At 45.5% G+C, this 25149-nt stretch overlaps 1 protein-coding gene across 1 annotated transcript in view; it reads left to right on the forward strand.

Annotated features, from left to right (window-relative positions):
• mmaa (metabolism of cobalamin associated A) overlaps nucleotides 1-25149 on the forward strand; it is a 94826-nt gene that overhangs the window by 50369 nt on the left and 19308 nt on the right. The window contains exons 4-5 of the mRNA XM_072496120.1: nucleotides 19798-19883; nucleotides 21956-22105. Of these exons, the coding sequence (XP_072352221.1) occupies nucleotides 19798-19883; nucleotides 21956-22105 (236 nt within the window). The remainder of the gene's footprint in view (nucleotides 1-19797; nucleotides 19884-21955; nucleotides 22106-25149) is intronic.

Genomic DNA, 25149 nt, shown 5'->3' on the forward strand with positions numbered 1-25149 from the left:
TCCGAGATCTCTCTGCTCCGCATTCTTCAGAACCCTACCGTTAACCCCGTAATCCACATTCAAATTTGTCCTACCAAAATGAATCACCTCACACTTATCAGGGTTAAACTCCATCTGCCACTTTTCAGCCCAGCTCTGCATCCTATCAGTATCTCTTTGCAGCCTACAACGACCCTCCACATTATCCACTACTCCACCAATCTTGGTGTCATCAGCAAATTTACTAACCCAACCTTCAACTCCATCAGCCAAGTCATTGATAAAAATCACAAATAGCAGAGGAGCCAGCACTGATCCCTGTGGTACACCGCTGGTGACTGGGCTCCAGGATGAAAATTTACCATCTACCACCACCCTCTGTCTTCTATGTGATAGCCAGTTACTGCTCCAATCGGCCAAATTGCCCTCTATGCCATGTCTCCTTACTTTCTGCATGTCGCCTTACTAAAATCCATGTATACGACGTCAACTGCTCTACCTCCATCTACGTACTTAGTTACCTCCTCAAAAAATACAATCAAACTTGTGATGCAAGACTTTCCCCTCACAAATCTGTGCTGACTATCCTGGATTAAACTGTATCTTTAAAAATGATCATAAATCCTATCCCTCAAGGCCCTTTCCAATAATTTACCGATGACCGAATTGAGACTAACCGGCCTATAATTCCCAGGGTTATACCTATTCCCTTTCTTGAACAAAGGGACAACATTCGCCTCTCTCCAGTCTTCTGGCACTATTCCTGTAGACAGTGAGGACATAAAGATCAAAGCCAAAGACTCTGCAATCTCATCCCTCGCCTCCCAAAGAATCCTAGGATATATCACATCAAGCCTAGGGGACTTATCTATTCGCAGGCTTCTCAAAATTTCTAACACATCTTCCTTCCGAATATCTACCTCCTCTAGCCTACCAGCCTGTAATGCACTATCCTCCTCAACAACATGGGCCCTCTCCTTTGTGAACACTGAAGAAAAGTATTAATTTAGGGCCTCTCCTATATATTCAGACTCTGTACACATTCCCACTATTGTCCTTGACCGGCCCTAACTTCACCTTGGTCATTCTTTTATTCCTCACATAAGTGTAAAAAGCCTTGGGGCTTTCCTTTGATCCTGCCCACCAAGGACTTCTCATGCCCCCTCCTAGCTCTCCTAAGCTCTTTCTTGTGCTCCTTCTTAGCTATCTTGTATTCCTCAAGTGCCCTAACTGAACCTTGTTTTCTCATCCTTACATAAGCCCCTTTCTTCCTCTTGACGAGACATTCAACCTCTTTTGTAAACCATGGCTCCCTCACTCGACCATTTCCTCCCTGCCTGACAGGGACATACATATCAAGGACACGCAGTATTTGCTCCTTGAACAAGCTCCACATCTCAATTGTGCCTATCCCTGACAGTTCCTGTTTCCATGTTATGCTCCCCAATTCTTGCCCAATCGCATTGTAATTACCCTTCCCCCAGTTATAAACCTTGCCCAGCCGTATGTTCCTATCCCTCTCCATTGCTACAGTGAAAGTCACCGAATTGTGGTCACTATCTCCAAGGTGCTCTCCCACAACCAAATCTAACACTTGGCCCGGTTAATTATCCAGTACTAAATCCAATGTGGCCCCGCCTCTTGTCGGTCTATCCACATATTATGTGAGGAAACCCTCCTGCACACACTGGATAAAAACAGCCCCATTCAAACTATTCAAATTATAGTGGTTCCAATCAATATTTGGAACGTTGAAGTCACCCATGACAACTGGATTCCCCAATTTAGCGGCTAAGTGCCGACGCCGGCATGGGAACTGTGGCGTTTTAATACACCAAAATCGGCGGCGAACCCTCACCAATCCTGGGACCAGAGAGGGGCTAGCAGCCACGCTGGGTAAAACTCCCGGCTGCCACACCAAAAACGGTCGGAGAATGGCCAGGTCCGTGGTTGCGCCATACAACATGGCACCCGACCTGCCAAATACTGCTCCCGTAGCCAGTCACCCAGCCCTCACGGAAGCCCCCCTGGCCAGCAGCACGACTCCCGGCCGACTGTGGAGGCGCTGGACACAGTCTGCGGCTGCCACGCCGGATTGCCGACCGCTGAGACCACATGTCCCCCGTGCGGTCGGGAACTCGGCCCATCGAGGGCAGAGCATCGGGGGAGGGCATTCCGATGACACGCCAACACCGTTCCAACGGCGCGCAACGCGATGATGCCGTTTCGGATGGGACGGAGAATAGAAAACCACCGTCAAACCGGCGCCGTCCCTAATTTGGGCGGCGGAAGGGATTCTCGCTGATTACGATATCGGCGTCGGGCAATGGAGATTCCCGCCTGTGAATTCTCATGGAGTTTATTATAAAAATGAAGCATTTGAAGGGTCTCCACTTTTTCTGCTGTTCTCTGGTTGTTTCCCACTGTTTCTCTTCAACTTTTTAATTTTTGTTCCTTTTGGTTGGGACAGAGTTTGATATGGAAAAGAGCTCCTGAGGACTACCAATTTTATTTTCCAAAGAAGGACGCAGCCTCCTTTCAATCCCTCTCTTATGCCCTGCCGCCAACATCTCTATTGTTATTCTCTCGCTCCAAAAAACCTCTACCCCTTTGCCTTCACTTTTGTTTCCCACCATCCCTATATTACTTTTCCTCTTTGTACAACCCAATCCAACCTCTGGATTGTCCCTTCTCACTCCCTTTCAATCCCCCCACCCCCATTCTCCTGAGGATTCCACCCACCCTTCTGTGCCCTTTTTCTCCAGCCTACGTAACATCATAGCAACTGGAATTGAACCGCGAAAGTATTGAAAGTTTGATTGGGACCAGTGGCGAAATTCTCCGGTATCGGCGCGATGTCCGCCGACCGGTGCCAAAAACGGCGCAAATCAGTCGGGCATCGTGCCGCCCCAAAGGTGCAGAATCCTCCGCATCTTGGGGGGCCGAGCCCCAACCTTGAGTGGCTAGGCCTGCGCCGGACTAATTTACGCCCCCTCCAGCTGGCGGAAAAGGCCTTTGGTGCCCTGCCAGCTGGCGCGGAAATTACATTGCCGGGCGGCGCATGCGCGGGAGCGTTAGCGGCCGCTCACGGCATCTCCACGCTTGCGCTGTGGAGGGAGTCTCTTCCGCCTCCGCCATGGTGGAGACCATGGCGAAGGCGGAAGGAAAAGAGTGCCCCCACGGCACAGGCCCACCCGCGGATCGGTGGGCCCCGATCGCAAGCCAGGCCACCGTGGGGCCACCCCCCGGGTCCAGATCGCCCCGCGCCCCCCCCCCCCAGGACCCCGGAGCCCGCCCGCGCCGCCTTGTCCCGCCAGCGGGACAGGCATCCTAGCAGCGGGACTTCGGCCCATCCAGACCGGAGAATTGCGGGGGGGGGGGCCCGTCATCCGGCGCAGCGCGATTCCCGCCCCCGCCGAATCTCCAGTGCCGGAGAATTCGGCAACCGGCGGGGGCGGGATTCACGCCAGCCCCCGGCGATTCTCCGACCCGGCAGGGGGTCGGAGAATCTCGCCCCAGCTTTGGGTAATTAATGGATTGAGGAGCAATGCTGGGTGGAGACCCAAAACAGAATGGAGATTAGGTACTTATTGCCAACGGCGAAAGAGAAACTTGGCCTTCGTTCAAATTCTTTTTAAAATTTCAGTCTTGGAGGGCTTAGCACCATTCTCTTTGGAGAAAAGTTCATTTGCGGAGCCCAGTGGTGCTACGTGGACTTGGCGATTTCCCGGGGGCAGCCATGACCACTGTCTGCAGACCCTCAATACTGCCTAACCCTGAGATTCAACACAAGTTTGCATTCTGGTGCTGCAAACAAATTTCTTCCCTCAGTGTTCAAAATAAGTAGGATTTCTCGGTTACATTTTTTTCCCATTTTTGTTGTTTAGTTTAGCTTTAAGCTATTTGAAAATAGTTACTCTTATTTCTTGGGACCAAAAACAGGAAGTTTTAGTCTTTAAGAGTTTTTTATGTATGAAATATATAAATATACCTGACAGATTTTTGATAACTGTAAAACTCTTTTATTGAACCATAAGAACTTTCATGTTTTGGAGGTTATGTGACTTAAATCATTAAATTAAATATTCAAACATTTGTTACAAATGTGGGGTTTTATCAGTTTATGGTTTGGGACTATGGAAATAATGTTTTTGGAGCGGATGGCTCCTGCCAGAGGCAAAGGTGGCATGGAACTGACCCACTAGCCTGTCCCACAGCCATAATGTTCTGTGGATGGTTAACCAAGGGCAGTGTGGGACTTATGTCCCCCAACCCCCCCCAGCGATTCTCCGACCCAGCGAGGGCTCGGAGAATCCCGGCCCATGGGATCCCTGCCCACGGCCAGCGCCATGTTGCGCATGTGCGGCCATGGACCTGGCAATTCTCTGGCTGTATCCGCAGCTAGAGCCGGGGGCGTTACGCTGCTTGCCTGCTAGCCCCCTACCAGACGGAGGATCAGTGCAGCTTTTGCGCCGTTTTTTTGGGCATAAAATGCCACTGTTCCCACGCCGGCGTCAGCACATAGTCTCCCAAACGGAGAATCCAGCTGCATGTCTGTAAAGACCCGTCATGTATAAAGACCAGGAGAAGTGAACCATATATCCTGTCCCAATAGCAAGGTATCAAGACAATCACCTGAGCTATTTTACTGGTGGAAATTAACCATTATTATTTATGTATTAATTAATTGGATGTGGGCATCGGTGGCTAGGTCAGCATTTATTGCCCATTCCTAACTGCCCTTGAGAATGTCGTGGTGAAGTGCCTTCTTAAGTTGATGCAGTCCATGTGGTATAATGCTGTTCGAGAGGGAGTTCAAGGATTTTGACCCAGTGACAGTGAAAGAACAAATCAGGATGGCGTTTAGCTGTGAGGGGAACTCCCAGTTGGTGGTATTCCCATGCATCTGCCTAAATGGTAGCTGTTGTGAGATTTTGTGAAGGTGTTGTCTTAAGGCGATTTGGTGAGTTCCTGTTGTGTATCAGTGAATGTTTGTGGATGGGGTGCTTCTGGTGACATGAGCTGATTAAGTTATGCGAGTCTAAAGCATAGCCAATTAGCATTTCTACCTAGATACAAGACTCTTGTGATACACGTCATGGAAATGGGCTTTCACAGTGTGGCAGTCCATATGAAGCCATTATACAATTGCGTTACATGTTTTCCTAAAAATATCACCAAATGCTATAAGAGAGGTCAGAATTTAAGAGAGTGAGCAGAGAAATAGAGGCAGCAAGTCTCTTATTGTTCACCACCGGGTGGGAGGTGGTGCTCAGATTGAAGAGACCTAAGCCTTGAGAGTTTAAACAAAGTTGGAAGGTTCATCTAACCTTGGCTGGAAGAATAAAAAAGCTCATTATCTAAATGGTGGGATATTGCAGAGGTCTTGAGGTGCAGAGGGATCTGGGTGTCCTAGTGCATGATTCATGAATGGTTAGTTTACAGATACAGCAAGTAATTAGGAAAACAAATAGAATGTTATCATTTATCGTGAGGGGAATTGATTACAAAAGTAATGTTATGGGCCAGGGTTTAGAGAACCCCAAAGTGTATCATGGAGTTCACCTGACCCACAACTTTTACTAGATTGTGGTATGGGGAGCATACGGCCCACTCTACAGGTGTGGTACAGCAGAAATGGAAAAGTATTTTTAAAAGCAAAACAATGTTTATTCGGTGAACTCAAGATAACCTTTTTAAAACATACAGTGAACATCTTAGCAACCATCAATTCAAATACAACCCCCAAAGAATACAACACTAAGTAATTCTTACTTTCCCTTTAGCATCCATAAGACTTAAAAACACCTTTTAACAGAAAGACATCAGGCTTAACTTCACTACTGCGAACAGTTCCCACGTTGAAATCAGCAAATGGACACTCATAAGCTTGCAGAGATTCACTCACATCCTGCTGTGATTGCGGCTTCTCCAAAACTAAAATGAAACCAAACCCACCCTGCAGCAAAGAGCCTAAAGTGAAAGTAAAAAGCTGACAGACAGCCCAGCTCCATCCACTCTCTGACATCACTACAGTAATAAACACCCATTTCTTAAAGGTACTCTCACTACAGATATTTATATACACACCCATTTATAAACACCCATTTCTTAAAGGTACTCTCACATGACACCTCCCCCCGAGAAAAATAAAACCATCACCTTCAAGATGATTTCATTTTTCACCTTTTAATTATCCTTTAAGAAATGCACACAGTAAATATACTTTTTCGTTGAAAAAAAAACAACATACGCAAATAGGTATAATAATATTGTCCATTTGTTTTTTCTTCATCCTCCAACTGGAATCCTTCTCGATTGACAGTCTCGTTGAACAAGAAGATCTCTGCACAATCCATCCATTTCTCTACGCCTCGGCATTTCTCTTTAAAGTCAGATACTTTAGTTCAGTCTGATCACAGAGTCCCCTTGTAATTCTCCAACACAGGAGCATTGATTATCACAGCTTTCAGGCAGTCAAATGCCTGTTGAAAGTCCGCTGTCCACTGAAATTTTCAACGTTTCTTCAGCAAGTCTATCAGTGGAGCAACCACGCTACAAAAACTTTTCACAAATGTTCGATCAAATCCACTCATGCCAAGAAATTGCATTATTTCCCTTCGGCTTGAGGGTATCGGAAACTCCTCAATAACTGTTGGTTTCATAGCCCGTGTGACCATTCGACCCTGTCCGATTGTATGGCCAAGGAAAGTGACTTGGGCTTTTCCAAATTCACTTTTGGCTAGGTTTATCACCAAACTCCTGAAGTCGATCGAATAACTCCATCAGATGTTTTAAATGTTCTTTCCATGTCTGGCTGAAAATTACCAGATCGTCGATGTATACCGCACAATTGGGTAATCCTGAAACAACTTTGTTAGTTAACCGTTGAAATGTAGCTGGGGCGTTTTTCATGCCAAATGGCATAACTTTGAATTGGTATATACCATCTGGAGTCACAAAAGCTGAAATCTCCTTCGCCCTTTCGGATAAAGGTAACCTTTAATAAATCCAGTTTGGAAATAAAAGCTGATTGTACCACTTTCTCAATGCAATCCTCCAAACGTGGGATAGGATAAGAGTCCATTCTTGTAACTGCATTAACCTTTCTATAGTCCACACACAACCGTTGGGTACCATCTGGTTTAGGTACCATCACTATGGGTGAGCTCCATTAGCTGCAACCCACTTCAGTTATGCCATACTCTCAATCTCTTTGTTAACCTGTGCCAGTTTTAAAGGGTTAAGTCTATATGGATGTTGTTTGATTGGAATAGCATTTCCCACATCTACATCATGTATAGCCATTTTAGTACTTCCCAATTTATCTCCACAAACCTGCCCATGTGATATCAATAACTCTTTCAGGTCAGTTTGTTTTTCCTCTGGAAGGTAACTCAACAATTTATCCCAATTTTTAAGAACATCCTCATTTTCCAAATTAATTTGAGCTATGTCAAATTCACAGTCATCTGGATTTGGTTTGTCACTTTGAGTTAGAATCATTAAAAAAAACCTCCTTTTTCTCTCCTTCCCTTTCAAAGTACCTTTTAAGCATATTCACATGACACACTCGGTGAGTCTTCCTTCTATCTGGCGTTTTTACCACATAATTCACCTCACTTAATTTCCTTTCAGTCTGATAAGGTCCAAAAACCTTGCTTTTAAAGGTTCACCTACCACTGGTAACAACACTGAAACTTTATCTCCACTGGCAAAACTACAAACTTTGGATTTCTTGTCCGCTACCCGTTTCATCACATTTTGTGCAACCTGCTCTATTTAATCGTTCCCTAAAATTTGACACGTAATACAATAATGTAATTTCTGACTTTTCACTCACCAATTTTTCCGTAATCAATTTAAGTGGTCCTCTTACCTCATGACCAAAAATTTGTTCAAAAGGACTGAATTTGGTTGACTCATTAGGTGCATCCCTAATTGCAAACAGTACGAATGGAATTCCTTTATCCCAATGCTCTGGATAATCTTGACAATAAGCCCTCAACATTGTCTTTAATGTCTGATGCCACCTTTCTAACGCTCCCTGCGATTCTGGATGGTACGCAGTTGATTTAAATTGTTTTATTCCTAAGGTATCCATAACTTCTTTGAATAACCTTGAGGTAAAATTTGATCCTTGATCCGATTGTATTTCTGTGGGTAGTCCATGTCTAGTAAAGAATTTAAGTAACTCCTCCACAATCTTTTTAGCTGTAATATTACGTACTGGAATGGCCTCTGGAAACCTAGTAGCCACATCCATGATAGTCAAAAGATATTGATTCCCTCAGTTCGTTTTAGGAAGCGGTCCTACGCAATCAATTAGGACCCTTGTAAAAGGTTCCTCAAATGCTGGAATGGTTATTAAGGGTGCTGGTTTTATCACTGCTTGAGGTTTCCCTATCACTTGACATGTGTGGCATGATTGACAAAATTTAACTACATCTTTATGTAGTCCAGGCCAATAAAAATGGTTTTGTATTTTAGCTTGAGTTTTCCTTATTACCAAATGACCTCCCACTGGTACCTCATGTGCAACTCGCACCACCTCCTTTCTATACTCTACCGGCAATACTACTTGATGAACTTCTGCCCACTTTTCATCAGCCTGCATATGTAAAGGTCTCCATTTTCTCATCAAGACATCACTTTGACGGTAATAACACTCTGGGATACACTCAGATTCCTCTTCCGTCTATGCTTACTGATACATTTGTTTTATTTCTATATCTTTTTGTTTTATCTCCGCCAATGTTCCTGAACTAAAAATATCCGCCTCATCCTCCACCTGTTCTTGTTGTTTATCAACCATCTGATCAAAAATCGTTTCTGATAATGGCACTTTCACTATCCTCATCACTATCATCCAACTGGATGTTTCCCTTTACATCTGCCAATTTTAACTGACTGTCATGTTTCATGGCCATTTTCTGAAGTTCAAACTCTCTCTCTTTATCTTTTTCCCTGATCTGTATCTCCCTTTGTTTTTCTTTTTGTTCTGCTAGCGCTAATCTTTCTTTTCTTCTTTCTTCTCTCTTCTTTTCTTTTTCCTCTCTCTTTTTCCTCTCTATCTCTCTCTCTTTCTTTTTCCTCTCTTTTGTATTCAAGCTGCTTTAATTCTTTCTCATGTTCCATTTGTTTAATTTGTAACTGAATTTTTGCCATTTTCAGTGAGTTCAACTGTATCTCAGGCAATTTTAAATGCTTAGCCACCGCCATAATTACCTCATCTTTTCGCATTTTGTCAGGTAATGTTAACTGCAATGTTTTTGCCAAATCTAACAGCCTGCTTTTAGTCTCTGTCCGTAAGGTACTGAGTGTGACCGTCTCCACCCCAAAAACTTTAGAGCCGCTGAAAGAGCCATTGTCCACAACGCACTCCCCACTTAAACTGGAAAACCCACACCTGAAAACCAACCACAATATGCTCACCCCTCACTGTCTTTAAGTTCACTAAGCCAATCCAATAGATAGACTTTTATCCTGGACGAGCCCCCAATTTGTTATGGGCCAGGGTTTAGGGAACCCCAAGGTGTATCATGGAGTTCACCTGACCCACAACTTTTACTAGATTGTGGTATGGGGAGCTCATGGCCCACTCTACAGGTGTGGTACAGCAGAAAAGGAAAAGTATTTTTTAAAGCAAAACAATGTTTATTCTATGAACCCAAGTTAACCTTTTTAAAACATACAGTGAACATCTTAGCAACCATCAATTCAAATACAACCCCCAAAGAGTACAACACTAAGCAATTCTTACTTTCCTTTTAACATCCATAAGACTTAAAAACACCTTTTAACAGAAAGACATCAGGCTTAACTTCACTACTGCGAACAGTTACCACGTTGAAATCAGCAAATGGACACTCAGAGATTCACACACATCCGGCTGGGATTGCAGCTTCTCCAAAACTAAAATGAAACCAAATCCACCGTGCAGTAAAAAGCCTAAAGCGAAAGTAAAAAGCTGACAGACAGCCCAGCTCCACCCATTCTCTGACATCACTGCAGTAATAAACACCCATTTCTTAAAGGTACTTTCACTATAGATATTTATATACACACCCATTTATAAACACCCATTTCTTAAAGGTACTCTCACATGACAGTAAGGAGTAAGGAGATTATGCTTTAGTTGTACAAAGCATTGGTGAAACCACATCAGGAGTATTGTGGAGAGTGTTGATCGCCTTATGCGTTAGAAGTAGTTCAGAGATGGTTTACTTTACTAAACCAGAAGTGGGCTGGTGTCCAATGAGGAAAGGTTTGAAAGGTTAGGTTTGTATCCACTAGAGTTTAGAAAAGTACAGTGACTTGATCAAAACCTTTATGAGCCTGAGGAGTATCGATGGAGAGGATGTTTCCTCTTGTAGGAGAATCTAATTCCTCTTGTCAGAAAATCTAGAACTCGGGATCACTGTTTAAAAATAAGGGGTCACTCATTTAAGACAGAGATGGAAAGAACTTTTTTATCTGAGGGTCGTGAATCTCTGGAACTCTCTTCCTCAAAAGGCAATAGAAGTAGAGTCTTTGAATATTTTGAAGGCAGAGCAAGATTAGCAAGGAGCTGAAAGGTTATGGGGGTAGGCAGGAATGTGGGGTTGAAGTTACAGTCAGATCAACCGTGATCTTATTGAATGGCTGAACAGGCTCAAGGGGTCAGGTGGCTTAACTGCTGCTCTTAATTCTCATGTTCATATGGGTAAACCATACCATGAAAGTCAGCTCAGGGCTTGGGCTACAAAAGGGAAATAAATTTATTGACATGCGTACCGAGGTATAGTGAAAAGTATTGTTCTGCGTACAGATCTGGCAGATCATTCCATACATGAAAAGCATAAGACATACGATAAATACACAATGTAAATGCATAGACATTAGGTGAGGCATATGGAGTGTAGTGCTACACAGTAAAGTAGATTCGAGGAGAGATCAGTTCAGTCCATAAAAGGGCCATACAGGTGTCGTAACAGCGGGGAATAAGCTGTTTTTGAATCTGTACATGCGTGTTCTTAGACTTTTGTATCTTCTGCCCGATGGAAGATGTTGGAAGAGAGAATAACCCGGGTGGGAGGGGTTTTTGAGTATGATATCCGCTTTCCCAAGGCAGCAGGAGGTGTGGATAGAGTCAGTGTGTGGGAGGCGGGTTCGCATGATGGACCGGGCTGTGTTCACGACTCTCTGTATGTAGTTTCTTATGGTCTTGGCTGAGCAGTTGCCATACAAGATGTGATGCAGTCAGATAGGATGGTTTCTATTGTGCATCTGTAAAAATTGGTAGGAGTTAATGTGGACATGCCAAATTTCCTTAGTTGCCTAAGGAAAGACAGGAGCTGTTGTGCTTTCTTGGTCGTAGCGTCAATGTGGGTGGACCAAAACTATTGTTGGTGATGTGCACACCTAGAAATTTGAAGCTGTCCACCATCTCCACCGTGGCGCTATTGATACAAACAGGGATGTGTATGACACTTCGCTTCCTGAAGTCAATGACCAGCTCCTTAATTTTGCTGACATTGAGGGAGGGATTGTTATCGATGCACCATGCCACTAGGTTCTCTATCTCCCTCCTGTACTCTGACTCAGCGTTGTTTGAGATCCAACCCATTACGGCAGTGTTTTTCAAACTTTTTTCCCCGGGACCCACTTTTATCAATCGGCGGACCTTCGGGACCCATGCTGGTCAACGTTTGCAAGCCAAGCCGGTTGACATTTGTGACCCACGCCGGCCGATATTCGCGACACACCACTATTGCTTACTTTTAATGCAGCAGGTGGGCCTGCTTGGTCCTCAAGATCTCTCTTGCTCCGTCATTAATGTGACAGTTCTGCTAAGCACTTCAGCTGACGATTTAAGTTCTTGCTGCATGCTTTGAAAAATGTCAAGAGGTTTGTCATCGAACTCTCCATGCTGAATCTTCAAATGCCTTTGAAGATTTGACAGTTTTGAACTGCATGTCTCAGTACTTCCCTGCAAATAACACACATGGGCTTTGCATCCTGATTTCCATTGGCACAATTAAAGCCATACCTCAAGAAATCATCTTTATACTGCTGTTTCCCCTATTTCAATTTCTCCTTAATTGTTTGTTATTCAGATGCCCTGGAGCTCGGGATACAGCTCACACCAGCACTGTTTTGTCCTGCCTTGGACTCCCCTGAGAAGCTATTTCCAGCAGATTTAGTTGTGAGATCCTGGTCTGTTTGTTACTTTCTTGCTGGCAGCTACAAAATGGGGGATCTCACCTCTATGATTTTGCACCCAAAGCATTGATGTGCCGGACACGTGACCTTCTCTCTGGGGCTGCCTCTGGCAAAAAGACTCACCATTCATATTTAAAGGCCAGATGCGGCCGGCATTCTTTTTTTTAAACTTTGAATTAAAACATCTTCAGTTGAACTTGTGCATCCTTACATTTACACACAAACTTTGTTTTATATATATTAACATTTCTTTAGAATTTAACCAATTATAGAAAAAAGTACAATCTTGTTTTTACTTTACAAACTCCGACTTTAGCGGAGATGAAATAACTTGTCAAACACACACGATGTCACACTATTTCCTACTGGTTCCACTGTATTGCACTATCCAAACATCCAAGTCACCTCCTGCTCCATTCTCACCAAAAGCTCTGACTTCCTAGTTTCCAGAGAGTGTCGACACAAAGTAATGACTGTAAGTTTCTTCCAGTGTTCACATATGTCAGCCCTATTGACTGGCCTTGGTTAATCAACCTGGCCTGGCTTCCTCCCACTGTACCCACCCCAGTCACAGACCACTTCCTGAGCAGCACTTGCCGTTGTGGGAGTGCAAACGTATGTTGTGCCGGCTGTTGAACGGATTGACCAAGTTGCCGCAGGTTGCATACTGCCGATCAGTGGCGGGGGACGAACCGAGAAGCGCGCAAAGGAGCTCCAAGCTGGGGCCACCACTGTTAGCATCGCGTCCACGTGGACACCCGTCATCCCCAGTCCGTTCGTCCCGCCCACCGCTCTGCGCGCGGTGACCAGCACACAGCCCAGCCTTGCGCCGCCCGCCCCCTCAAACACCACAACCAATTGGGAACATTCCGCGGCCGGCATCCTTAAAAGCTGGTACCGGCAGTTGGGAACTTCTTCCTGCGATCATGAACGCCACACCTGATCGCTCCAGGACCCTCGTGGTCACGACCCTGAGTTTGAAAACCCCTGCATTACGGTTGTCTCGTCATCAAACTTGTAGATGGAGTTGGAGCCGAAATTTGCCATGCAGTCGTGTGTGTATAGGGAGTATAGTAGGGTTCTAGGTACGCAGCCTTGCGGGGCCCCGAAATTGAGAACTATCGTGGAGGAGGTGTTGTTTATCCTTACTGATTGTGGTCTATGGGTCAGGACATTGAGGATCTAATTTCAGAGGGAGGAGCCAAGTCCTAGGCTTTGGAGTTTAGATATGAGCTTGGCTGGGATTATGGTGTTCAAGATGGAGCTGTAGTCAATGAATAGGAGTCTGACGTAGGAGTCCTTGTTTTTTTTTTTTTAAATAATATTTTATTGAAAATTTTTGGTCAACCAACACAGTACATTGTGCATCCTTTACACAACATTGTAACAATACAGATAATAATGACCTTTTTAAATTTAAACAAAAACAACAACAAATAAATAAATATTAAATAACAAAAAATAAAAACTAGCCCTAATTGGCAACTGCCTTGTCTCAGGCCACCCCATCCCCCCCCCCCCCCCCCCCCCAAGTCCTGGGCCGCTGCTGCTGCCTTCTTTGTTCTCCCCTATCTATCTTTCCGCAAGATATTCGACGAACGGTTGCCACCGCCTAGTAAACCCTTGAGCCGACCCCCTTAGGACGAACTTAATCCGCTCTAACTTTATGAACCCCGCCATATCATTTATCCAGGTCTCCACCCCCGGGGGCTTGGCTTCTTTCCACATTAGCAATATTCTGCGCCGGGCTACTAGGGACGCAAAGGCCAAAACATCGGCCTCTTTCGCCTCCTGCACTCCCGGCTCTTGTGCAACCCCAAATATAGCCAACCCCCAGCTTGGTTCGACCCGGACTCCTACTACTTTCGAAAGCCCCTTTGTCACCCCCATCCAAAACCCCTGTAGTGCCGGGCATGACCAAAACATATGGGTATGATTCGCTGGGCTTCTCGAGCACCTCGCACACCTATCCTCCACCCCAAAAAATTTACTGAGCCGTGTTCCAGTCATATGTGCCCTGTGTAATACCTTAAACTGAATCAGGCTTAGCCTGGCGCACGAGGACGACGAGTTTACCCTGTTTAGGGCATCTGCCCACATCCCCTCCTCAATCTCCTCCCCTAGCTCTTCTTCCCATTTCCCTTTTAGTTCGTCCATCATAGTCTCCCCTTCGTCTCTCATTTCCCTATATATATCCGACACCTTACCGTCCCCCACCCATTTCTTTGAGATGACTCTGTCCTGCACCTCTTGTGTCGGGAGCTGCGGGAATTCCCTCACCTGTTGCCTCGCAAAAGCCCTCAATTGCATGTACCTGAATGCATTCCCTTGGGGCAACCCATATTTCTCGGTCAGCGCTCCCAGACTCGCAAACTTCCCATCCACAAATAGATCTTTCAATTGCGTTATACCTGCTCTTTGCCACATTCCATATCCCCCATCCATTCCCCCCGGGGCAAACCTATGGTTGTTTCTTATCGGGGACCCCCCCAGTGCTCCGGTCTTTCCCCTATGTCGTCTCCACTGTCCCCAAATCTTCAGTGTAGCTACCACCACCGGACTCGTGGTATAGTTCCTTGGTGAGAACGGCAATGGGGCTGTCACCATAGCCTGCAGGCTGGTCCCCCTACAGGACGCCCTCTCTAATCTCTTCCACGCCGCTCCTTCCTCCTCTCCCATCCACTTACTCACCATTGAAATATTAGCGGCCCAATAATACTCACTTAGGCTCGGTAGCGCCAGCCCCCCCCCTATCCCTACTACGCTGTAAGAATCCCTTCCTCACTCTCGGAGTCTTCCCGGCCCAAACAAAACCCATGATACTCTTTTCTATCCTTTTGAAAAAAGCCTTCGTGATCACCACCGGGAGGCACTGAAACACAAAGAGGAATCTCGGGAGGACCACCATCTTAACCGCCTGCACCCTCCCTGCCATTGACAATGCTACCATATCCCATCTCTTGAAATCTTCCTCCATCTGTTCCACCAACCGCGTCAAATTTAGCCTGTGCAATGTGCCCCAATTCTTAGCTATCTGGATCCCCAGGTAACGAAAGTCTCTTGTTACCTTCCTCAACGGTAGGTCTTCTATTTCTCTACTCTGCTCCCCTGGATGCACCACAAACAGCTCACTCTTCCCCATGTTCAATTTATACCCTGAAAAATCCCCAAACTCCCCAAGTATCCGCATTATTTCTGGCATCCCCTCCGCTGGATCCGCCACATATAGTAGCAGATCATCCGCATATAAAGATACCCGGTGTTCTTCTCCTCCCCTAAGTATTCCCCTCCATCCCTTGGAACCTCTCAGCGCTATCGCCAGGGGCTCAATCGCCAGTGCAAACAGTAATGGGGACAGAGGACATCCCTGCCTTGTCCCTCTATGGAGCCGAAAATATGCCGATCCCCGTCCATTCGTGACCACACTCGCCACTGGGGCCCTATACAACAGCTGCACCCATCTAACATACCCCTCTCCGAACCCAAATCTCCTCAACACCTCCCACAGATAATCCCACTCCACTCTATCAAATGCTTTCTCGGCATCCATCGCCACTACTATCTCCGTTTCACCCTCTGGTGGGGCCATCATCATTACCCCTAACAACCTCTGTATGTTCGTGTTCAGCTGTCTCCCCTTCACAAACCCAGTTTGGTCCTCATGAACCACCCCCGGGACACATTCCTCTATTCTCATTGCCATTACCTTGGCCAAGACCTTGGCATCTACATTGAGGAGGGAGATTGGTCTGTAGGACCCGCATTGTAGCGGATCCTTTTCCTTCTTTAAAAGAAGCGATATCGTTGCTTCTGACATAGTCGGGGGCAGTTGTCCCCTTTCCTTTGCCTCGTTGAAGGTCCTCGTCAGTAGCGGGGCGAGCAAGTCCAAATATTTTCTGTAAAATTCAACTGGGAATCCGTCCGGTCCCGGGGCCTTTCCCGTCTGCATGTTCCTAATTCCTTTCACCACTTCTTCTACCGTGATCTGTGCTCCCAATCCCATCCTTTCCTGCTCTTCCACCTTGGGAATTTCCAGCCGATCCAAAAACTCCATCATTCTCTCCCTCCCATCCGGGGGTTGAGCTTCATACAATTTTTTATAAAATGTCTTAAACACTTCATTCACTCTCTCCGCTCCCCGCTCCGTCTCTCCATCTTCGTCTCTCACCCCCCCTATTTCCCTCGCTGCTCCCCTTTTCCTCAATTGGTGTGCCAGCAATCTGCTCGCCTTCTCTCCATATTCATACTGTACACCCTGCGCCTTCCTCCATTGTGCCTCTGCAGTGCCTGTGGTCAGCAAGTCAAATTCCACATGCAGCCTTTGCATTTCCCTATACAGTCCCTCCTCCGGTGCTTCCGCATACTGTCTGTCCACCCTCAAAAGTTCTTGCAACAACCGCTCCCGTTCCTTACTCTCCTGCTTCCCTTTATGTGTCCTTATTGATATCAGCTCCCCCCTAACCACCGCCTTCAACGCCTCCCAGACCACTCCCACCTGAACCTCCCCATTGTCATTGAGTTCCAAGTACTTTTCAATGCATCCCCTCACCCTTAAGCACACCCCCTCACCCGCCATTAGTCCCATGTCCATTCTCCAGGGTGGACGCCCTCTTGTTTCCTCCCCTATCTCCAAGTCTACCCAGTGTGGGGCATGATCCGAAATGGCTATAGCCATATATTCCGTTCCCCTCACCCTCGGGATCAATGCCCTACCCAACACAAAAAAGTCTATGCGTGAATAGACTTTATGGACATAGGAGAAAAACGAGAACTCCTTACTCCTAGGTCTACTGAATCTCCACGGGTCCACCCCTCCCATCTGCTCCATAAAATCCTTAAGCACCTTGGCTGCTGCCGGCCTCCTACCAGTCCTGGACTTCGACCTATCCAGCCTTGGTTCCAACACCGTGTTAAAGTCTCCCCCCATTATCAGCTTTCCGGTCTCTAGGTCTGGGATGCGTCCTAGCATTCGCCTCATAAAATTGGCATCGACCCAATTCGGGGCATACACGTTTACCAACACCACCATCTCTCCCTGTAATTTGCCACTCACCATCACGTATCTGCCCCCGTTATCCGCCACTATAGTCTTTGCCTCGAACATTACCCGCTTCCCCACTAATATAGCCACCCCCCTGTTTTTCGCATCTAGCCCCGAATGGAACACCTGCCCTACCCATCCTTTGCGCAACCTAACCTGATCTATCAGTTTCAGGTGCGTTTCCTGTAACATGACCACATCTGCTTTAAGTTTCTTAAGGTGTGCGAGTACTCGTGCCCTCTTTATCGGCCCGTTAAGCCCCCTCACGTTCCACGTGATCAGCCGAGTTGGGGGGCTTCCCACCCCCCCCCTTGCCGGTTAGCCATCATCTTTTTCCAGCTTCTCGCCCAGTTCCCACGCGGCTGTATTTCTCCCAGACGGTGCCCCCCCGCCCATCCTTTCCCGTACCCACTCCCCCCTTTCCCCAGCAGCAGCAACCCAGTAATTCCCCCCTCCCCCCCCCCCCCCCCCCCCCCCCCCGCTAGACCCCCCGCTAGCGTAATTACTCCCCCCATGTTGCTCCCAGAAGTCAGCAAACTCTGGCTGACCTCGGCTTCCCCCCGTGATCACGGCTCGCCCCGTGCGGCGCCCCCTCCTTCCTGCTTCTCTATTCCCGCCATAATTATCATAGCGCGGGAACCAAGCCCGCGACTCTCCCTCGGCCCCGCCTGTAGGAGTCCTTGTTGTCGAGATCATAGAATCATAGAATTTACAGTTCAGAAGGAGGCCATTCAGCCCATCGGGTCTGCACCGGCCCTTGGAAAGAGCACCCTACCCAAGCCCACCCTTCCACCCTATCCCAGTAACCCAACTCAACCTTTTTTTGGACACTAAGGGCAATTTAGCATGGCCATCCACCTAAGCAGCACATCTTTGGACTGTGGGAGGAAACCGGAACACCCGGAGGAAACCCACGCAGACACGGGGAGAACGTGCAGACTCCGCACGGACAGTGATCCAAGCTGGGAATCAAACCTGGGACTCTGGAGCTGTGAAGCAACTATGCTAACCACTATTCTACCGTGCTGCTCCAAGGATGAGTGTAGGGCCAGGGAGGTAGCATCTGCTGTTGACCAGTTGTGGCGATATATGAATTGCAGTAGATCAAGGTATTCTGGGAGTATGGAGTTGATGTGCGAAATTCTCCCCAAATGGCGCGATGTCCGCCGACTGGCGCCCAAAACGGCGCCAATCAGACGGGCATCGCGCCGCCCCAAAGGTGCGGAATGCTCCGCATCTTTGGGGGCCGAGCCCCAACATTGAGGGGCTAGGCCGACGCCGGAGGGATTTCCGCCCCGCCAGCTGGCGGAAACGGCCTTTGTTGCCCCACCAGCTGGCGCGGAAATGACATATCGGGGCGGCGCATGCGCGGGAGCGCCAGTGGCCGCTGACAGTTTCCTGCACATGCGCAGTGGAGGGAGTCTCTTCCGCCTCCGCCATGGTTGAGGTCCCTGGCCACGATGAGCAAGGCCTCCGGTATTCTGTTTCATTGTTATTTATAGCAGTGTGCAATTCATCAAACGCCTTCTTCACTTCCACCTGGGGTGGGATGTAGACCACCGTGATGATGACAGATGAATTCCCGTGGAAGGTAGTATGGGCGGCACTTCGCAGTCAGGCATTCCAGGTCCGGGGAGCAGTAGTTTGCCAGCGTCGCCACGTCCGAGCACCAGGAGGTGTTGATGAGGAGGCAAATCCCTCCACCCTTCATTTTGCCTGATGATGTTGTCGGGTCCATCCGGTGTATTAAGAAACCGCCAGATTTTAAGGCATAGTCTGGTGAGGCAGGAATGAGCCATGTCTCTGTGAAACGGAGCACACAGCAGTCTCTTACTTCCCTCTAAGAGATAATTCTGCATTAAGCTCGTCCAGCTTGTTTTCAATCACTTGGACGTTTGCCAGGAGTATACTGGGAAGAGGAGTCTTGAAACCGCGTTGTTTTAGTCTCAGAAGCTAAGAGTCAGTTTGGACTGGCTCCGACAGGATTGACTATCGTTTTAAGGGACGGAGTAAAATATAGAGGGAGATTTTTGGTTATTACAAATGTTAAATGAGAGATCTTTTCTGTAGTTCTTCTGTTATGTAAGTTGCCTACTGAAATGGTCTTTAGTCAATGTTGCTTTTAATTTGTGTGATAAAGTAAAAGTCTTAAAACTTGAAATCTTGCTGCGTGATGCTTTCAGCCATTAAGCAGTTCAAATTTCTTTTTCAAAATTATTGATCTCTGCGGGGATCAGAACACATTCAGGAAGGTGAAACCTGTCAAAGGAGAATGAAATTTTTACAGCCAGTAGAAACAGTATATTTTCTGTTTTCTCAGGACTTGTTTTATAAAATCTAGTTTTGAGAATTTTTATTCCCATATGTTACTTGTTAATCATCATTGAAACTAGTAATCTGAATCCATTTTCATACTATTTAGCAATCTTGCTGGTTGATGGTGCTTTGTTTCCAACTGTCTGAAATATTTATTTTGTGGAACACTCATTTGTCGAAGCAATGAAAGAATCCATCAATATAGTTTTACCAGAGCCCGTTCAATGAAACAATGTCAGTTGTTGCATTCTTTGCAGGTGTGGGCCAGTCTGAATTTGCAGTAGCGGATATGGTGGATATGCTGATATTATTCATTCCACCAGCAGGAGGAGATGAACTGCAGGTGAGATGGAAGCTTTTTAATGGATATTTTAATGCATTTCATTGTGCAATTAGAGCTGATAGAAATTAAGTGTTCAGAAAACCTTTTTATATGACGTGAATGATTACCATCAACAAAATAGTTCCATGTAGTTTGGGTTCTTTTCATTTTAATGTGATGGGAACAGGGATAAACATGAAATTCTGAGCTGCAGATTATATTGAAAGCTGTGATTAAAATTGCCAACTAATTGCAAACTAAATTAAAAACAGCTAACCTATTTTGATTTTTCTTTAAGCATGCCCGTAGGAGCACTCATTCCTGCTGGTATAGGGTTTTATGTGTACCAGCAGCATTCCAAATGGCTATCTTTGATGTATATGAAAGGCTTTTTGGCCAAAGGAGTTTTGCACCTAAACACCCAGCTTTCACAGGTGCACTCTTTTCAGCAAGAGTCACAGTATGTTAGCCAAGAGAGGGACTCCAATTTGTTTCCCTTCTTATCCCCATCCCTGGTTATGGTCAAGGGATACTGAGATTAATTTAAATGTTTCAGCTAATACTCCAACCAAGATCAACTATCTTACCATTTCTTTTGCATTCACTCAAAAATTATGTGCATTGCTGGCTGAGCCAGCATCTATTGCCCATCCCTAATTGCCCCTGAGAAGGTGGTGGTGAGCTGCCATCTTGAACCAGTCCATGTGCTGTTACGAAGGGTATTCTAGTGAACAAGATGACATGAAGATTGGCGGTGTGGTAAGTAGCGAGGAGGAAATCCTTGGATTACAGGCAATATAGACAAGCTGCTCAGATGGGCAGAACGGTGACAAATGGAATTCAACCCTAAAAAGTGTGAGGTGAAGCATTTTGGGAGGAGTAACAAAGCGTGGGAATACACAGTGAATGATAGGAATGCTAGGAAGTACAGAGGACCAGTGGGACTTTGGGGTGCATGTCTGTAGATCCCTGAAGGCAACAGGACAGGTAGATAAGGTGGTTAAGAAGGCATATGGGATACTTTATTTTATTAGCCGAGGCATAGAATATAAGAGCAAGAAGGTTAATATGGAGCTGTATAAAATGGTCATTAAGCCAAAGCTGGAGTACTGTGTGCAGTTCTGGTCACCACAGTAAAGGAAGAATGTGATTGCACCAGAGAGAGTGCAGAGATAGTGGAAATCTGGAACTCACTGTATGAAAGGGTGATTTAGATGAGCATTTGAAACACCATAGCATACAAGACTACATGTATGGTGGAAAATGGGATTAGAATAGATAGGTGCTTGATGGCCGGCGCAGGCATGATGGGCTGAAGGGCCTCTTTTTTGTGCTGTAAAGGTCTATGGCTCTGGGACTAAGTCTGCAGTATCCTGGTTGCTATGTGTCATTTAGACGATTGTTGGTATTTTGGTATGTTGAATTGATTTTTTTTAGTTACCTCGATTTTTTTTTTAATGCAGTAGAACTTAATAGTGGTTATTTAGTCTTACCCAAATCTAGTTGCACTGTACCATAGTACTTGTCCAGTTATATGAGTCCGAGTTAGCCTTATTGTAATATAATACAAAAAATGAGTAACAATTGTGCATATTTTACTTTGATTATTAAATGAATCCAACACTAGAGTGTTATTAATGTAAAGGAAACTTTTAAAAATGTAATTGTTAGTTTAAATTTTGTTGCTAGAAAAGGTTTCTGCACTAAATTAGAAAACGCTGTTTGGACAATTCCTCTGCTAAACATGTGATGAATAAGCTCTTCTAGGAAGTGCATATGTGTGAATATCAAGTAAGTATGTTCTACAAAGTATGAAGAGTGCATGGCTTATAAATTATAAATTTCTAAAGTTCTGATCAAGTTCAGCTGTGCAGTCTCCTCTGGTTGAGTAGCCAATTCCCACAGTCCATGCTCCGAAATGATTAATAGCCAAGAATGTATGCTACATGTAGATCATATTCCAGTTCCTTCAAAAGACCAGCAGAGAGAAAGGTAGTGAAGGGTGAAAAGGGCTAGACTTTGATACAACAAACTTCCCTACTGAGGAAGTTGCTATATTTTTAAAGTAATTCATTGTATTTTGTTTTCCTTAGGGTATTAAACGTGGTATAATAGAAATGGCAGATTTAGTTGTTATAACGAAAGCTGATGGAGACTTCCTTCTTCCTGCAAAAAAGATACAAGCTGAATACAGAAGTGCTCTGAGGTTGCTTCGTAGTCGGTCAAAGAATTGGCAGCCAAAGGTGGTATATACTGAACATGAACTATATATGTCTTCTTAAACTTGAACATGTCCCACTTTAATATTTTTATTGGCAGAAATGCAGAATATTTATGCCATGAAATAGCAGCTACCATATACATATTTAACTTTATTTAGTTGGTGGTTCCTTCCCAAAATGCATATTTTTCCGAGTTTTTAGGGAGTCTATGCTTCACAGCATTTTCCTTCAAATGCTGGACAGACCACTTAAAAAGTGTACAGGCAAGTTTCATTCACCCTTAAGTTAGCTGATCTCAATTGCTGTGATGGGCAACATCGTAATTAATGTCCATGCCTGAGTAGGGGAGAGGAAAATCACATTTATAGTTGCAATTCAAGAAGTGTATATGTGTGAATATCAATTATGTATGTTCTACAAAGTATTAAGCGTGCATGGCTCATAAATTATAAATTTCTAAACTTACTTTGATCAGGTTCAGCTGTGAGGCCTCCTCTGGTTGAGTAACTTCCCAATTCCCACTGTCCAAGCTCAGAAATGATTAATATCCAAGAACGTATGCTACATGTAGATCATATTCCAGCAAGTTCCTTCAAAATATCGGCAGAGAGAAAGTTGGTGAAAGATGAAATGGACTGGACCTCAAAAAGGCAGTAAAGAAGGCAAATGATATGTTGCCCCTCATAGCGAGAGGAGTTGAGTACAGGAGCAGAGATGTCTTGCTACAATTATACAGGGCCTTGGTGAGGCCACACCTGGAATATTGTGTGCAGTTTAGGTCTCCTTATCTGAGGAAAGATGTTCTTGCTCTAGAGGGAGTGCAACGAAGGTTTACCAGACTGATTCCTGGGATGGCAGGACTGACTTATGAGGAGAGATTGAGTCAGTTAGGATTGTATTTACTGGAGTTCAGAAGAATGAGGAGGGATCTCAGAAACCTATAAAATTCTAACAGGACTAGACCGGGTAGATGCAAGAAGGATGTTCCCAATGGTGGGGGTGTCCAGAGCCAGGGGTCATAGACTGAGGATATGGGGTAGACCATTTAGGACTGAGATGAGGAGACATTTCTTCATCCAGTGAGTAGTCTGCTTGTGGGATTCTCTACCACAGAACGCAGTTGAGACCAAAACACTATGTTTTCGAGAAGCAGTTAGATATAGCACTTGGAACATAAGAACTAGGAGCAGGAGTAGGCCATCTAGCCCCTCGAGCCTGCTCCACCATTCAATGAGATCATGGCTGATCTTTTGTGGACTCAGCTCCACTTTCCGGCCCGAACACCATAACCCTTAATCCCTTTATTCTTCAAAAAACTATCTATCGTTATCTTAAAAACATTTAATGAAGGAGCCTCTACTGCTTCACTGGGCAAGGAATTCCATAGATTCACAACCCTTTGGGTGAAGAAGTTCCTCCTAAACTCAGTCCTAAATCTACTTCCCCTTATTTTGAGGCTATGCCCCCTAGTTCTGCTTTCACCCGCCAGTGGAAACAACCTGCCCGCATCTATAAGAACATAAGAACTAGGGGCCCAGTTGGGAACTAGGGGCCCAAGAACAAAGGAGATCACAGGGTATAGGGGAAAGGTGGGATCAGGCTGTTGAGTTGGATGATCAGCCATGATCATAATGAATGATGGAAAAGGCTCGAAGGGCTGAATGGCTTCCTTCTGCTCCTATTTTCTATGTTTCTCTGTAGCAACCTTCTTGGTAGGGATGTTCATTATATCAAAGTAATAGTCTCTGCAAATGTAGACTTTTTTTAATTGATTGGGAAGAACTCTTCAATATTTTCAAAATTTGGTGCGTGTTCTGATCAACCGTGTCATTTGTTAGGAAATTGAATATAATCCATATTTTGGACTTGAGCACAGACCCGAGCTATGCACTTGCAGGGACACCATTCAGTCTATGAGACCTTAAGACATAGGAGCAGAATTAGGCTACTCGGCCCATCAAGTCTGCTCCGCCATTCAATCATGGCTGATATTTTTCTCATCCCCATTGTCCTGCCTTCTCCCCTAACCTCTGATCCCCTTTTTGATTTGGTCTCCACAGCCTTCTGCAGCAAAGAGTTCCACAGATTCACCACCCTCTGGCTGAAGAAATTCCTCCTCATCTCTGTTTTAAAGGATTGTCCCTTTAGTCTGAGATTGTGTCCTCTTGCTTCTAGTTTTTCCTATGTGGAAACCTCCTCTCCACGTCCACTCTATCCAGGCCTCGCAGTGTCCTGTAAGTTTCAGTAAGATCCCCCCCTCATCCTTCTAAACTCCAACGAGTACAGACCCAGAGTCCTCAACCGTTCCTCATACGACAAGCTCTTCATTCCAGGGATCATTCTTGTGAACTTCCTCTGGACCCTTTCCAAGGCCAGCACATCCTTCCTTAGATACAGGACCCAAAACTGCTCACAGTACTCCAAATGGGGTCTGACCAGACCCTTATATAGCCTCAGAAGTACAACCCTGGTCTTGTATTCTAGCCCTCTCGACATGAATGCTAACATTGCATTTGCCTTCCTAACTGCCGACTGAACCTGCATGTTAACCTCAAGAGAATCGTGAACAAGGACTCCCAAGTCCCTTTGTGCTTCTGATTTCCTAAGCATCTCCCCATTTAGAAAATAGTCAGTCAGGCAGATAAATCCAAGATTAAACTCCTGATTTGGAATTCACACTGCAAGCCTGCACAAATCTGATTAGAACCACTAACATAATTATTCCCCTAGTGAATTCTTTGGGACCCTTTGCAGTCCATCTCCTTATTCTGTGAGTGCGTGTTTAAGGCAGCTGTAATTGAAACTGCAAGAAAATTAACCCTTTCAACAAGCTTTTGTGTTTAATCTAGAAGATGTCAAAGTGCAGAATGTTGCACTTTCATTCCCAATAACTCTAAAGAAGTTAAAGATTTGGCAATACATATCCAAAAAGAAATCAAAAAACTTGATCCACCCCAATTTATCTCTCTCTGGGATCAAATTTGTGGGTGGCTTGGACACACTGGAATGTCCACAATAAGAATAATCTTATTCTCCTGTGTAGCTGTATTCATCATTTACATAAC

Source organism: Scyliorhinus torazame, chromosome 3 (genome assembly GCF_047496885.1).
Source record: "Scyliorhinus torazame isolate Kashiwa2021f chromosome 3, sScyTor2.1, whole genome shotgun sequence".
Lineage (NCBI taxonomy): Eukaryota > Metazoa > Chordata > Chondrichthyes > Carcharhiniformes > Scyliorhinidae > Scyliorhinus > Scyliorhinus torazame.